This window comes from Hippoglossus stenolepis, chromosome 2 (genome assembly GCF_022539355.2).
Source record: "Hippoglossus stenolepis isolate QCI-W04-F060 chromosome 2, HSTE1.2, whole genome shotgun sequence".
Lineage (NCBI taxonomy): Eukaryota > Metazoa > Chordata > Actinopteri > Pleuronectiformes > Pleuronectidae > Hippoglossus > Hippoglossus stenolepis.
In genome coordinates this window covers 3740921-3757197 of record NC_061484.1, presented here as the reverse complement: position 1 = coordinate 3757197, position 16277 = coordinate 3740921, and the positions used below count along the sequence as shown (strand labels likewise).

At 41.4% G+C, this 16277-nt stretch overlaps 1 protein-coding gene across 26 annotated transcripts in view; it reads right to left on the bottom strand.

Annotated features, from left to right (window-relative positions):
* rims1b (regulating synaptic membrane exocytosis 1b) overlaps nucleotides 1-16277 on the bottom strand; it is a 71929-nt gene that overhangs the window by 12003 nt on the left and 43649 nt on the right. For 3 of the 26 annotated variants that reach the window (XM_035183176.2, XM_035183184.2, XM_035183200.2), the window contains 24 exons: nucleotides 16102-16142; nucleotides 15667-15777; nucleotides 15321-15420; nucleotides 14661-14784; nucleotides 14493-14549; nucleotides 14140-14186; nucleotides 13864-13979; nucleotides 13644-13774; nucleotides 13322-13493; nucleotides 12498-12651; nucleotides 12201-12257; nucleotides 10179-10332; nucleotides 9222-9338; nucleotides 8706-8768; nucleotides 8145-8222; nucleotides 6135-6254; nucleotides 5288-5377; nucleotides 3762-3839; nucleotides 3152-3217; nucleotides 2333-2446; nucleotides 1697-1803; nucleotides 743-846; nucleotides 466-626; nucleotides 65-217 (listed from right to left, as the gene is read on the bottom strand). In XM_035183176.2, the coding sequence (XP_035039067.1) occupies nucleotides 65-217; nucleotides 466-626; nucleotides 743-846; nucleotides 1697-1803; nucleotides 2333-2446; nucleotides 3152-3217; nucleotides 3762-3839; nucleotides 5288-5377; nucleotides 6135-6254; nucleotides 8145-8222; nucleotides 8706-8768; nucleotides 9222-9338; nucleotides 10179-10332; nucleotides 12201-12257; nucleotides 12498-12651; nucleotides 13322-13493; nucleotides 13644-13774; nucleotides 13864-13979; nucleotides 14140-14186; nucleotides 14493-14549; nucleotides 14661-14784; nucleotides 15321-15420; nucleotides 15667-15777; nucleotides 16102-16142 (2515 nt within the window). The remainder of the gene's footprint in view (nucleotides 1-64; nucleotides 218-465; nucleotides 627-742; nucleotides 847-1696; nucleotides 1804-2332; nucleotides 2447-3151; nucleotides 3218-3761; nucleotides 3840-5287; nucleotides 5378-6134; nucleotides 6255-8144; nucleotides 8223-8705; nucleotides 8769-9221; nucleotides 9339-10178; nucleotides 10333-12200; nucleotides 12258-12497; nucleotides 12652-13321; nucleotides 13494-13643; nucleotides 13775-13863; nucleotides 13980-14139; nucleotides 14187-14492; nucleotides 14550-14660; nucleotides 14785-15320; nucleotides 15421-15666; nucleotides 15778-16101; nucleotides 16143-16277) is intronic. The other 23 variants (XM_047344334.1, XM_047344312.1, XM_047344298.1 and 20 more) reach the window with 20 other exon arrangements.

The window sequence follows — 16277 nt, the reverse complement described above, 5'->3', positions numbered from 1 at the left end:
GGAATGAAGATGTATTTTGTGCCATCATCAGTAAATTCACCATTGGGCATCTATTGATGTTTACCTGGACTCCCTGGTGTCTCCTGTAACAGTGTGTCTCCTGAGCTTCAACTCCGCAGAGAAACGTCTCTTTCCTGTCGCCCTCCTCCTCTCCTCCTCCCCATCCACCCCCCACGAGATCCTCCTGTCCTTCTTCTCCTCCTCTAATGACTTGGATCTGAGTTCAGTGTGTTTGGATCCACCGTTCATCATGTATGTGTTTATATGTGTGTGTGTGTGTGCGAGGACACAGGGCATGCAGAGAGACAGAAACATGCAGACATGCATAAATAAAAAAGAAAGACACACAGTGATTAGCATGCATAAAACAGACAATACCCAAACATGTACGGTAGGTGTATTTCAGAGAGGGTGAACTGGCTGTATGTGAGTAACTGTGGTTAAGAGAAGCCAATGAGGACTGACCTGAGTCGTCCCCCAGGCCGTTCTGATTGGATGGACATGTAGCTGGTGCTACTGAGGCGGGAGGCACTGCTGGCATGGGAGATGACTGACACATCGCTCATATCACTGTCTGATGATCTCGCCGACATGTTGTCGCTGCTACGCCGCTGTTCCGCATACATCTATAAACAGAGAGAGACGTGCAGGAGGGGAGAGACGTGATGATTTTGCACAGAAAATGTGTCATTTATTTATAACTCATCAAGTGCAGGAGGAGGAGGAAGAAATGGACGCTGACCTCCCGTTTGGTCTTGAGGTCCGCCTCAGGGTCGTGGGAGGCTGAAGGCCGGTAGGAATGTACTTTCATCTGCAGCTGTCGGGCTCGCTCCTCTACTGCGAGGGCTGGGACAAAAAGACAGAAGAAAGAGAGAGAATAAAGGAATAAGAGAGAGAAGAAAAAAAATGTTTTAAATGAGAAGCATTTGTGTGTTCTCAATGAGAGAGACCAGAGTATCTTGAGGATGCAGGATCAGGTTTCTGACACTAGATGGAGCATGATGTGTACTGATTGGTACTGATGTTCCATCATATTAGGATAAAATGCTATTTGATGCTATGCTGGGTTTAAAAAGGTGGGGAAAGTCAGATAGGGATGTTATGTTGTTATGACAGAAATCAACAGCTAAAGCATAAAGACTGTGACTGTCTATACAGATCATTAAAGCACCTTTTTAATCCCACCTGGCAAACCCCACCCATCTGTCAGCTATAACCAACAACAAGAGGTAAGAAGGAACAGAGCAATCATTATGCTCTGAGCTGGCACACGTCTGTAGTGTAGCCATCTTCAAAAAGGTTGTTGAGTTGATTAGAATGATGATACACAGTGTTATTCTCTGCATAGGCTCCCTCACCATCTGTTTGGTAGAGCCTGATCATCCACCAAACACTCCAACAACTACTTTGATTTAAAGCTGACAATGTGCTCATAAAACTTCCTTAAAAAGTGATAGCTTTTTCTAAAGTGATAGCAAAAGGTAGTGTTACCGAGACAAAGACACTTGATAAGTCTTTGCATTTTGTGCTTTGTGTTTAAAGATGTAACAGCTTTATCTCAGTCTCAGGTCTCTGCAAGTGAAACTAAGACATCTCCAAAACTCCACATTATTTGTTAGGCATATATTAGCGTATATAAATGCAGAAAATAGCTTTTAACAATTTGAGATTATTGAACTGCTCCCACACAACATACCTTGCTCTACGCTGCTGCTCTTTGCAGGGAGCTGCGGCAGCTGCCGGCCCCTGCGACCTGATGAGGGAGTCCCCGTTGGAGGAGAGGGGCTGCCGTGAGGATGTGCTCTGACGGTCAGGAACATAACGACACAAGCAGAGAGGAAAGGATAACGTCCTGTTATAGCTGTATTCCTCATTAACTGAAGTGGCGCTAATAACAAAATCATAAAAGCAACAATCTGCCAATACTTAAGGTTGACAGGGCAAGTTGGGAGAGGAATGAGTCGGAGACGTCAGTAGAAGAGGCAAAGAAGGTGGCACTGTATGTGTTTATACACAGAATGCATTGTACCACAGTATTAATACATATCTCAGCTTTAAAATATTTGGATGTAATTTTACATGTAATCCTTTACACTTACAGCTTCAGACCAGATTGTTCCCAAAATGTACCTCATCTACATAACCCACTGTTTAAGATCATATAACCTGCTAACACAGATATCCTGCCTCTTCGAATGAACAGGACTTTTGTTTCCTGAGTTACGAACAAATACCTGTGGTACTTGTGCATACAGTGTTAGCACACTCAGTGCCAGAGAGAAGAAATCAGCACACAGGGGAGCAGAGGTGTTGCACTGGCAGGGACATGCACCTGTCTAGCCGTGGCGAGTTTGGGCAGGACCCAGCCAGGGCTGTCTGGCCAAAGGGCCTCAGCGGGCCCCCTCTCCCCCTACTGCCCCTCAGGATAGAGGTGGGCTGGATACGACTGCCATCAGTGGGCAGGCACCAGGAAATAAAAATAAATGAAAACATAAAACCATATAAATACAAAGAAATTGAAAAATGAAAATAGTATAATTTTGCTCTTTTCCGGGCTCATTGTGTGATTCTGTTTAATCTGCAAAGGATTTCCAATGGAACGATCCACAATCAAAATACATGTATTATATTACAATAATACAGCTAATCTATCCCTGTTTGAAAGTTAGAAAAATTCACCTATCAGCAACTCTGAAGATTACTATTTAAGTTTTAATATCTCACTTCTTTAATCTGAAAAAAACAAGTGTAAACATGACAATATTTAGTTAGACGAGAACAAAGACAACACATCAAAACCCTTGGTACTGTTGGACATGGGTTGTTGTTTCTAGTCATTTTGCTGAGCTAAACTAAACTTCAGGATGTTGTAGATTTCAACCTTCAAAGTGTCAGCAAACATCCTTTATCTTTTCAGGGGGAAAAAAAGGTCTCATTATGTGTAAAAGTCAAATGATTGCAACTCGTAGCATGTTTATAGCTAATACTTTTCCATTTCAACCTTTTTACTGCACAAATCCAAACCAATATTCCAGATTGGACAACAACATGGTCAGACATCATCCCTCCAGTGAGAGGATCGAGGTGACAATAATGAGAGGAAATGAAATAAGGCGAGTGAGTGAATGAATACATCTATGAATGATCTTACCTGTCCCCCTCGAGGCTTTTTTTGCAGCCCCTTTGACAGTTTGGACTTGATGGATTGCTACCCTGCCTGTTTCAGCCCACAGCAACCACACAGAGAGAGAGAGAGAGCGAGAGAGAGGAGGAAAAACAAACATGGAAAATGATGTACCACACAATGGTAAAACTGAATATTGATTTATATGGCATGTTCTAAATAATGTAAAACCATAAGAATGAGACTAAATGGTTTGGTTTATAGGGTTTATAAAAGCAATATAGCTGAGAATTGTACATTTAGGGAACTTTTTTCTTCTGCCAGCAAAATTATTACAGCAAAGGAAGTGCTTTCAAGCCAGAGAAGTGAGGAAATTCAGAGCAGGTGCTCGGCAGAAAGAGCAGGTGCAGCAGAATAAAAGAGGGATTACACAGCCTTAGACCACAAATATTTACAGGAAAAGGGGAAGAAACACTGCTGATCGCAAGATCTGTGCGACGCTATCATCCACAGGATGAGCTCTGGGCTTCAGTTTAGGCTTCACAATGTGGGGTCAGGAAGGTTTAAGCAGGCAAGCAGAGCTGCAGCTCATTGTTTAAAGGTTTCGGCACAGCAGAGGAGAGCAGGCTTGATATACCTCTCCTCCTCAGGGGCTACATGTTCTACTAAGATCCGGGGACTTGGGGGAGTCTTGTGGGGCAAAGAGTTGGAGCACCTAGAAGGACAGAGGGGTGGGAGGAGGAGCATTTGGAGGTGGGGACACCAGGAGTGGTGGTTAATGAGTACAGGGACAGTCAAGGCAGTGAAACATGAAACTCTGTTTAAATGTCATGGGATATCAGTCAAAAGATTTGCCTTGTCTTTTTTAGGTCATGTTATAAATCTGAGCATCACAACGACACATAAACAAGCTAATATAGTAGTAAATACACTGGAACATATCTGGGGAGATACACTTGCTGACCTTCTTGGTGTAGATTAGATGAAGATTGATACCACTCTTATGTCTGTACGGTATATATGATGCTTTAACCTGGACACGGTTAACTTCGCTAAAGAAAGGGAGGAACTATAACCCTTATCTCCGCCCCCTCCATGCTAGCAGATGGGACACGGGCCAAACTAAAAAGTCAAAATATGTGACATTTAGGTCACAGTTGGGTCTATTCAAGTGTTTCCTTTTTGATTAGTTTGGTTCTAATAAGTTATTTGATGCTATATTTACAGGGTGGGACTGCAGTTGGACATCACCAGTGCAAGATGGCAGGCTCTGTAAAAAGGGGTATTTTGCCTTCATTCAAGAGGAGAGACCCATTTGTTGAAGCCATACTAAAACTTGAATTTTAAAAGGACATGCGCAGATTATTTCATCTTTGGACAGATTTCCCCATTTTCAGTTTTTGTGTTATTTGATTTGTTAATGACCAATAGCATTTCCTTTTATAAACAATATTTGGTTTTACGAGAGGTTATGTGTGGAATTGTTTCACCGCCATGGTAGTGCATTTTATTAGTGTTGGAAAATAGCCAGGCTAGAAATGTCTCAGTTTTTAGTCTAAGTGCTAAGCTAAGCTAACTGGCTGATGGCTGTAGCCTCATATTCAGTGTACAAATATGAGTGTGGTATTGATCTTCTTATTCAACTTTCTGGCAAGAAAAAAGCGAATTCCCTAAACGTCTTAGTTAAAACTGCCCTTAGTTAACCAACCTGGGATCCATGTACAGAACAGCATCATTATTCATGATTCATTATTTGAAATTTGTTTGCTTGTAAAGTTTAAGGAACAAAAATATCTAAAGCCGTTTCTCAAATTATAGATATTTTAAAGACTCCTAAACAGAAGGAAGATGCTTTTTTCTGAAAGTGTGCAATTGTTCATTTTTTTATCAAGGTGTGCAATGGCAAATTCAGTTATGTATGAAAAGGACAAATGATGTGAATTGAGGTGAAGTCGTGCAGCATTGTAAACCCATAATATTGAATATTTCAATCATGTAGTCAATAAAATACTGATTTGAAAGCTGTGACTGAAAACTATCAGCGGAGTCTGTGATTATTGACTGTGAATTCAGTTTTAAACTGAATTATCAGTATCTTCATCAGCAAATCAAATTTGATTCTTGTAATGTGTGATTTCATGTGATGTAACTTTCTTTTTATACCTGTCTCTGTCAGGGGAGTGAAAGTTGGTGTCTGGTCTCAGACAAGTGGTGCTGGCACTCCTCACTCTGTCCAGCGACGGCTGCAGGTCGCTGCACCGCCACAACATGGCAACATAGAGAGAAATACAGGAGAGAAAAAATAGAGATGGAGACAGGATGTACATGGACAGAGGATGCAAGGAGGGGTGTCAGGAAGAGGAGATAAAGAATAGCGTGGCAGAACAAAGGGGTGATAATTAGGACATAGACAAAAGGAAAGAGAGAAAGTCAGAAAAAGGAGGATTATGAGGGGTGATGTTAAAAAAGAGAAGCAGACAGAGAGACAAAGAGAGAAAAAGGAAGGCCATCAGACAGTGCAGTAACATGGAATGGCTCTGATGCTGTATCTCCATTTATCATAGCCAGTCATTCCTAGCGGCCATACACTGCGAGACCACTCAGATGGAAGGTTGGTGAGTTGCCATGGGAACCAGGTCTAAGTGGATGAGGGGACTGCTTGTACGTGTGTGTGTGTGTGTGTGTGAGGAAATGAATGAGTGAGGAGGAGAGCAGCCAGTGTTCACGTTTACTCTGCTGCACACACTCACAGCTGTATGTTTGTCATGCTGTTGGGTGACAACCAACAGATGGTTGACTTTGTGCCATCGCATGACATTGCAAATAATGTTTTCAGGACTAATGCGGCACAAGGATGGCAACAAGGGCTTACTGTTTGTTTAATGCTCTGCACTCGTCAGTACATGCTTAAGCCTCTGCTTTGTGTTGTCACATGAAAAAAGGGGGCGAAAGAAAAGGTTCTGGGTGGTGAGTGGACGGGGGATGGTGTGTGGAGTGGGTGTGTTCTTACCTAACCGTGACCTCATCAGTGAACCTGAGCACACGGTGTGTGAGGATGCTACGAGGCATGGTGCTAACCCCCTCTTGTCTGTGGGGTGCCTTGCTCTTAAGGCATGCGGGGAGGGTGGAGCTGTACGCCAAAGCCCCCGCCAACACCAGGCAGGGAAAGACCCGCATTGCAAAGAAAGGCGAGAGGAAACAAAAATGACACATGCAACTCAACAGAAATAAGCAGAGAGAGACTAAGTGGAAAAACACAAGCACAAAATTAAGCAGGAGGCTTCTTGCGGATGATCAGGAGACAAAGAAGCAACATTCACATTATGGTGCAAATTAAAAAAATGGTTTCCTTCTCACAGCTGTATCTCACAGTTTAACAGTAAAAACAGAGAATTCTCAAAAAATAAAAGACTGGGTCGCCTTAGAGTGGAAATGTACCTGCTGCATGATGCTGGTTATGACCGGAAACAGCAAATCTCGAAATGAACACATATTCTATAGTCTTACATAATAAATGATGTAAGAGAATGAAGATGGTTCCTCTTGCCCTCCCTGTAGGTTGACCCCAAACACATATATGGAGAGATTACATGTAATACTGATTACATAACAGAATCTACAGATCTAAAGTCGTTCAGGCGGCACGTGGTGAGGAAACCAAGCCACAGTAAATCTATATAATGTGTAGGACTGTCATAAAAGGGATTAGAGCAGAACAGAGAGAAATAGAGGAAATTGCTTAGACAGGAAGTCTGTCTGTCTGTCTTTGCAGCCAGGACTGAAGCATTACTGTAAATCTGATGGATGATCATGACTTTTTAATGCTGCTTCAGAGGCAAAAAGAAAAAGAAAAGAGCTCCCTATAATTCAGAACATTCTGACGTGATGTGGTGAAAATTATGATTCAAGGATCCACATCTAAGGACCAACTAACTGTGACTGACAGATTATGTACAGTACTGCCAACCATCTTCAAATCATCTCACGAGTTTTAGACTGCCGTTACTATGTGGTACTCCAACTACAGCATTTTGTAGACGTTTGGGAAACTTGCAAGAGCAAAAGTTTGAGTCCCTAATGTGGGTCAAACTCAGTCTAGATCCTTCACTTCCTATAATGCTAATAGTATAATGCTACCAGATGTTTTATACAAGTAAAATAAGTTTATCTATTAATAAGTTTGGAATGAGCTTGTAAGACATCGTAAAAATTCCCGGAACAAAGAAGAAAATGTTCTGCACTGTGAGCTAAATGCTGATATCAATTATATCAATGTCAGTATTTACATCCTGATGTTTTGCAGGTATTTTTTAGCAGTGAATCACTAAAGCTAGAACAATCCATCGTAAAGGGGAAAATAAAATACAGTCCGTCCAATATTTGATGAGACGTTTCGCTCACAACCAGAAATATCAACCACAGAGTCACTAGAATTCGTGTCTATAACAAATTTTGTGCCAATCCATTTCATTGTTACTCACATATTTCCATCTGGATCAACATCGCAGACCTGGTGACTGACCTACACTTGGTTGGTTTTTCCAACTTATTTTCACAATATCGACCTTTGTTTATTGTTTAACTCTAACTTTAAAGATCTGACAGCATAGTTTTAGTCAAACAACACTTTATTGGCACTCGGCTTAAGATATCCAGATGGCAGAGCTCTCTCCACTGCATCTGTGACTCTCAAGAATCTATCAAAAAAAGTCAGTCTAAAAGTCTCTGAGATGTTTTTTTTATATTTGATTCACAGTGTAAAAATGTAAAAGCTTCAAAGGATTGCATGATACAGAGGTGAAAGCAGCACATACATTCAGCTAAAGCAGCACATGACAAAGCAACACTCCATCCAAAGGAAACACAAGCAGCACAGCGGTGTGGGGACATATGGCCATTTATTGCGTTGCGAGAACACCGCCGCAATGAAATGGCCCAACCAACTCCACAAATGTGTCTGGGAAAGCTGGACAGGCACAGAGAGGGGTTCGCAAGAACGCCTGTTGCGCTAAGCACTTACCTGTAAATATCTTTATGGATACCGTTTACTAACAGGGGCATTTTGGGTGGGAGTGTGTTGCTGTGTCTACCTACGCCCCTGGTTTTATGAGTGGAGATCATGCACAAAAAGCAAGAGAAAAGAAATAACAATACATTTGCTGTGAGTGAAGACATCCAATGCAAAAAACAAACAAGATAGAAATGAATCAGAAGAGCTTTGACTTCTTTGAGGCCATCCATCAAGCGGGTCTGTAATCCCCTCACACACTGATCAGTGTGTTGTGTGTGTTTATGTGAGACAGTTGTGGGGGTAGACAATAGTTGGACATGAATTTATGAATGTGCTACAACTACTCGACACATATATATGTAGAATTTGTGTTCATGCAGTCGCACAGAAGCAGACATATAAGATGCAGTCAGGATAATTAACAAACTGTGTTCGCAATGACAATGTCAGCATTGTGTTACGATGAAGTTGTTAAAGTATAGTGAGAATGAAAATTATGAAAATGGTGAATTGTATTAAAATAAATCTGAATGGTGGTTGTCTTTCTTTTTTTTAAGTCCTTTTTGTTACCTGTTAGTGTGCAGGCACTCGGCACTCCCGCCCCGGATTGACCTGTGAATCTCCAGGACCTCACTGTCATTGCCATGAGGATGGGTGAACAAATGAGAAACAACCCAGAGGAAACACAAAAAAAGAATATGGCAACTCAGACAGGCAAAGTGAAGTTATGAATGACAGAAACCAGGAAATCATAATTCTGAGATTCAATCAAGTTTGAATTTAACAATAGAGAATGATATAACAAAACCAGTAAGACTAATTTCAAACTGTTAGTAGTATTAGTAGAAATTAGTTTGTTAATATCACACTGCAGACACTGAATAATCAAGACAATAGTCACGCTTTATGAAATATAACTAAATACATGTATGAACTTTTGCTGTCTCCATAAGTACATGCTTTATTAATGCATGATGGAGACCACAGTTGCTGAATGACCCACAACGTTGTGTATCATCTTCTTTCACATTACTTATTGAAACAATAACCCCATCCTACGCCCACAGATACTTAAAAACAGGGTACCTGTCCTCAGAGTACTCATAGTCCGAGTCACCGGAACGTTGGTGCTCCAAGTGGGAGTCGTGGTAGCGGGAGGGGGAGTGGGAGTGGTGGCGGTTCTGATGGATCTCGTCCAGACTCCTGATGAAAGCAGAAAATGTAAACGAGGCTTGATATTTTACAGTTTAGCCACAAACTTATAAGACAAATAACAATAAATAAAAAGAAAACCAGGAGTATGGAAGTTGAATTAAGAAAATAAACATAATTGGATTGTTTATTCTGTAAAATTGAAGTCTTCATATCAGCGCAAACATAAACGCAGACATGTAAGGCTTACGTATATGTTATCACCTATCTGATATATCATTTGGGCTCTAGTAGGGACACTAATAGAATAATGAATTCATTTCCATTCTGTTGTTCGAGTTAAGGTCTGTCCTGTCAGCTGATACATGCTCATTATAGCGCTGCACAAGCCAGTTGTATGTGATAAATCAAGGGTGTATCATTACAGGCTCGCTCATCCCCAACTATCATGGCGAGCCAAAGGTAAATATACAGTGAACAGTGTATGTCAGGGTAAGAGTCCAGCTTGCTTTAACATATTTGGCAGCCTCCTGGTCTCAGAACAATTAATAACATTGTCAGGCCAACAGCCATTAACAGAGATCTACAGCACATGGTGGTGATTCAGCCATAAAGCAGTGAGATTAAGAGCCTTAATAAATACATGTTAACAAGCTGCAACAAGGATCTGACACAATCACGTTATCGTCACGGAGACATTGCATTCGAAACACACGATAATCTGAGTAAAATGATAAAACATTTGGACGTGTAATCTGAATTATATAATCTCAGTGACGGATATGTTTTGATGTAGTGTAAATCAAGCTTTCAGATACTAGCTGACACAACAACAACACGCTCTCCGCTGAGAGTTTACCAGGTGGTCGTGTTGCAGCGGGTGATGCTCACCTTTGCATGGGCACGTGTGCTGGCCGCGACCGGGCCCTGCACGAGTCCTCCCTGTGAGGGGAAACCGAGCGAGAGCGGTGCTGGGCGGCCCGCTGCTGCTCAGGCACAGCCAACGTGCTACCTCGCTCTCTCTCCCTGGAGTTACGCTCTGCATCTAAACACACACACACACACACACACATGCAAAATTCAAAAACACACACAATCATACGAAAATGTTTGTTGAATCATGGATTTGTGTGAGCAGAACATACACAGACATGGATATACACACACAGCAACAGACACACACATTCAGGCATTACTTCTGTGTCCTTTGATAGGGGTGCACAAGTTGTGAGTGTTGTGCTACTGACGACCGCTTGAGATGCCATTCTCCTACAGACTGTAGAACATCTCAGCAGGATGTTTTACAGGCAAATGACCAGCTAGCACACAGGCTAACGAGTCATGTGAGCTAGCCCGAGTAGCAAACTGTTTCTGCCATGTCTCTGTCAGAGCTGAGGTTTGCTTGCAGTTCCTGTTTGAACCTTTTCACACTCTTGACGCCTTGGGGACATTTAACTACTGCAGCAGCAAACAAACACCATGGGACATCAAATGTAAATATAATACATTATGATGTATATAATACAAGACGATTATTGACACTAAGTACCAACCAATGTTTCCATATTTTTCTTGCTGCATGTTACTGACTTGTGTTAACATTTTGTAACGTACAATAACGTTGGCCCTCCACGTTACAAGTTCTAAAAGGTAGATATGCAGAAGAGATTCATAGAGAAGTTGTTTAGATGTTGGTCCTGTTTATTTTCTTCATAAACTAAGTTATGTGACCAGCACTTGGAGCCTTTCAAAGGCTTGGATGGAGACAAAACTCTTTCAGTTGATTGATCAGTGCAAACGTTGAAAAAGATTTGTTTTTTTCTTGATTTTAAAAAGTACAAACCAGTGTACATAAAAATCCTGTAATTGGATATACTGCTTGTTGTAAATATATTATTATTATTACTAATATTTTTCCACTGAAACAAAAGCTAAGGATAGTGGGCATTGGTGCATTAAGAGCCATCTACCACACAGTGTCACTCTGACTAAAGATGTGATCCGATAAATTCCTGTGATCAATAAAGTACATTTCTGTGTTGACTAGCATTTAAAATATTAAAAGAGACACAACTCTCTATGCTTTTATCTGTTTAGGTGTACAGTCTACTGTATACAGAATATATGGTAGAGTACACATGCACAAATGTGTTCAGTAAAAATGCATTGTTTGTGCGCATGATCACAATCTGAGCTCAGTGTTTGAATCATAAAATAAAGAAGCATAATTATGCGAAACTAAGTTGCAGATTGTGAACAATCGTTTAAATTCCCCATGTGAAAAATCACACTCGATTGTGTATAGCCAATAGAAATGTATGAATATCTGAAGCAGGTCCACATTCAGCCTGACAGGAGAGGAAGCCACAGCAGAAACAGTCAAACAACAAAGCAGTTGTGGTGACTCTGTAAATTCAGCTTCTAGTTTACATGTCCGGTGTCCTGTAAGTGAAGTAAGCAACCTCTGAGCAGGACTAGAAGCATGCGGGTGAATGGCAGGAGACTAAGTGGAATGGCAGTGAACTACAGTAGCTCGGTGCGTCAGTGTTTCTACGGCCCAGCAGAAGAGGAGAAACTGTTCACTGCAGCCTCGCTGAGGTCCAGTACACTGCTGAACTTCAGCAGTGTACAGGCTGAACACCACAGCACTGCAATTGAAAAACTAGCAGTCCAGTAGTAATATGATGAATTGCAAAAGTCTTCAGAGTGTTAACTTTTGCTGATACAGCAAAGATTAATTGTTTTAATTTGGGTGCAACTTGTTCTAAAACATACAGAGGAGCCAAAAAGGAGGCTGGAAGATTTGGAAGCATCAGAAGGAGGGAGGAGGCAAGAAGACGCTGTCTCACCCAGTGCTGGACACCTACATGCTACTACGAGGAAATACTTGGTAACCATGCCCTCCCCACCCACCTTTACTCACTACCATCAAACCATCATCAAACTCTGTATCTATGATGCGATGGGACCCTGCGCATACAAACACACACAAATACACATTAACAAACACACACATACAAGACAGGGTAAGGTTGAGCAGTTCTGTTCCACTGAGAGACAAAAAGAGAAAGCTCAGTGAAGCAAAGGTTAGCAACCACACACTCGAAGTACAGTAGGTTCACAAAAGAGAAAACTTCTTGATATATATATATCTATATATATATATATAAGCACACAGCCTGGACATGTAGGGTGTATATCCAGACATACTCTGTAGCTTCTTGCTGGGGCTGTCTGCATGGACATGTCGGCGTGGGAGGTACGGAGACGGCTGGGGCAGAGGTATGGAAGACGAGTCATGTGTCTGGAGTTTGTACCAGTGAGGAATGTCGTCCAGCAAGGCCGTCTCCAGCTCTATCAGGATCTGAGAGGGGAAGGATGAGGGAGCAGAAGAGGAAGTGAACAGTCTGGTGGAGCCACTGAGCATCACAAGTGTTACGGACTGTCTTTCTTTGGAGGCAGTTCAGTGCTGCAGATGTTGAACACAAACACAAAACCAACCTGCAACCTCTGATCCCAAACTACAGATGTGTTCTCGTTGTTGAATATTTGAATACATATGGAAGGTTGAAGAGTTAAAATCAGTCAATATTACAACTTAAAATTACGGATTACAGAACAGACTAAACAATTATATAATATTTTATAATTCTGTGCAGCAGAACTATCTCATTACTCCTTTGATTCATTCCCCTGTTGTGTGGACAAGTCTTCAGACCCACATGACTTCATCTTCATGTCTCGCCAGTAACACAAGATTTCCATCTGATTATAATGCATTATTTGATATAATGGATTGACTTAAATCATTTGAATAAAATAGTAAAGCAAATTAAGATGATAATGTGTGCTTTAGATAACACTATGTGAACAGCTCATTCCTGTACACGTCTAAATTGCCACTTAGTTTATTGTAAAACCCAGAAAACCATACCCTTATGATATCAACACTGGGAAATAAACATACATTTGATCAGTGAAAACTAAAGTAGGCATGTATACAAAAGAAGTACAAGTACACATGTCTCCCCCACCTCGCCCAGGAATTCACTCTCCTCCTCCTGCACTCTGGGCTGGTCCCAGACCGTGATCTCAAGCATGCGTTCTCTGAAGTCCCGCCGGTGAACGTGGGAATATATGAAGGTCTGGTTCCACTTGGGCTCAGTGCTCTTCTTCACTGTTTTAGTTCGCCGTTTACTCTTGTCACTGAAGCAAAGGAGTGAAAACACAAAGTTTAGATTACAAGAAGAGTGACCTTAAAACAACAAGCATAGATGACTCATGGTACATTTATGGTAAGTAATACTTGCAAGAGGAACCTGCAAAATAAGAAAAAAAAATACTCTGTGTCCTTACCTCCTGTCAGGCAGGAAGTACATTTTGACGTAGGGGTTCCGAGGTCGTCCGTCTGTTCGGGTCGGCAGGTCTATGGCTTGAAGGACGTTGACGATCAGCTGATGGCCCACTTTGTCGTACCACAGCTTCACCTGAAAGGATGCGATGATGGAAGTTAACCTCTATCTATATTCATATTGATTCACGAACCTCTGTGCGTCCTCCTCCTCCAGATACTCACAGAGAGCTGTCCAGGCAGCACCATAGGGAGGTCTCGGAGGGTCCCTGGACTAGTAGGGGACATCACTGATATAGAGGGGCGGTCCATCTTTTGTGACTCAAAGGAGCTGGAGCCTGCTGAGGGATGAAGAGGATCAAATGTTTTATTAATTATTATAGGAAAAAGCACAATCAGCATCCAGATTTGGAATTAAAGCGAAATTTGAAGAGTGAATCATTTCCCAGAAGCTGTTTACACAAGCAGTAAACAATGGTAATAACTCCTACAAACACTTACTAGATTCTAGAGGAGGGTGGGACGACTCTGGGATTCTTGGGATGTCTCTGTGAAACGCAAACAAGAGTCGGTAAAGAAAATTAACTACATCATGAGAATAAACATCAATGGAGAGACACAGTCTAGACATTAGTCGGCATTCATCTTTTAAAGAAAAATGAATGAGTTCAACCAAGAGTTGTGTGGTAGAAGAAGAGCAAGCACTCAGTCAAATACACACTTTCATATTAAACATGATGCGTAACAGAGAAGAAAGGAAAAGCTGGAAAAAAAGGGATTTTCTCTTGGATCTGAAGGATTTCTGGGGAGGCATGAGGGTAAGGGGCTCCATCCATCAAATCAACACTACTTACTGATATGCTCTATACACTTTTCTCAAGAAGTTTTTGGACATAATTCGGTGGATAGAGCTTTTAGATAAAGGAAGGAGACATATCAAAAGTGTCTGTCAGAATAAAATCAAATGGCAGCACTTTGGTATTTTCATGATAATTATATCATATTAATAGCACTGATCTTACCCTATAGGTCTTGAAACAACTATTTCCACTTGAGGTTCGGCCTTTGATTCAAGGATGATGTTGTATACTTCTTTCTTGGTTGCCCCCGGCAACGACTTGCCATTCCACTGCAGCACCTCGTCACCTGGAACAACAACAACGATGATCCAGCCTGATTCTATTATTTTTGCAATTATGTCTGTCTATAAAGCCAGCAGCTAACAGATGTTTGTATTTCTTAATATCAAACTGAAATGTGAAAAGAATACAAAACATACAGTGAGTCTGAGACTCAGACATGTTAGAAACTGTTTCTTAGTTTCAGGACTGTGGCTGTTCCTGGCGAAGGGGAGCCAGCATTGCTAGGAGAGGTGGTGTCAGATATTTTGGTGCACTATTGACCATAGGTGACCAAAGAACACACATTCCTTACAAAGTCAACAGTTACTCATGTTAAAACCCACTCAAGTTAATATGAGCAATGATTCATCCACTTTACTCAAGTAAAAGTATAAAAGTACAGGCTCTGAAATCTACTCAATGTATTAAAGTAAAAAGTCGCCCTCTGAAGACCATTTCTACTGACTGTATTCATCAAAAGAAATGAAGCAGCCTCTCAATGAAATTGTTAGTGCCTCCACGGTGTCCGACATAAAAGCAATAAGTTCAGTGGACTGTCACCTGCTCGGAGGTGTCCCACGACATCTGCCAGGCTGCCTTTCTTGACTTTGGTAATGAAGGCACCAAGTCTCCCCGTCTCTGTTATCTTCCCTCCTACCACCTGCACACAAAGAATCAGAGGTGCATGATGGGCACTATTATACATGCTATTATAGATATTTCTGAACGCCACAGCATTCACAGGCATTACAAAACTTTATTATTTCTGGATTAAACGTTTCCTCTTTAATCCCTTACTCTCTTGCTTTCTTTACTCACTTTCAATTCTCTCCCTAAGCTCTCCTCACATGATTCTCTAAAGCAATTCGAACACAACACTTTAAAAAAAGGATGATTTCCTGCTTACTTTTAGGCCGAGGAGGGACCCAGCCTCACGGGGCATGGCGGACCGCTTGCTTAATGTGATGCGTCCAATCAGGTGGTCGCCCTCTTTCGATGGCTGCCATGTAACTGGATGCTACCGGGGACAAGAGGGCCATGAGGACAGCAGACCAGGTCATTTATTAAGGGAGTTATGACATATTATGAAGGTGGAGAGGGTGAGAAAAAGAAGAAAGGGACAGAATGAAGACATATAAATTACATTAATAATTCATGTTAATCTTATATTTTATCCTAATGCTGTCCTGCTGAGGAGGGTTTGACAGCTAAATGCTTTCATTAGATCAGATTTGATTGTATGGTATAAAACTGTGGTGATCATACGTGAGTGTCTGTTTGATTGTGAGGAGATGTACTGTTGGAACATGTGAGTTAAGTGGTATCGACTGTAAGCACTCACATGCCACACTGCAGGATCCAATGGATGACAATCCCAGTCCCCTGCAGGCAGAAACACAAAGAGAGTTGGTCGAGCTTTTTATGTGTCATACAAACACACAGAGTAGATGTTACAATCCCAAGATTTAACAGATTGGTAGATTAATATTATGGTTTAAATGTAATGAAAGAAAGACT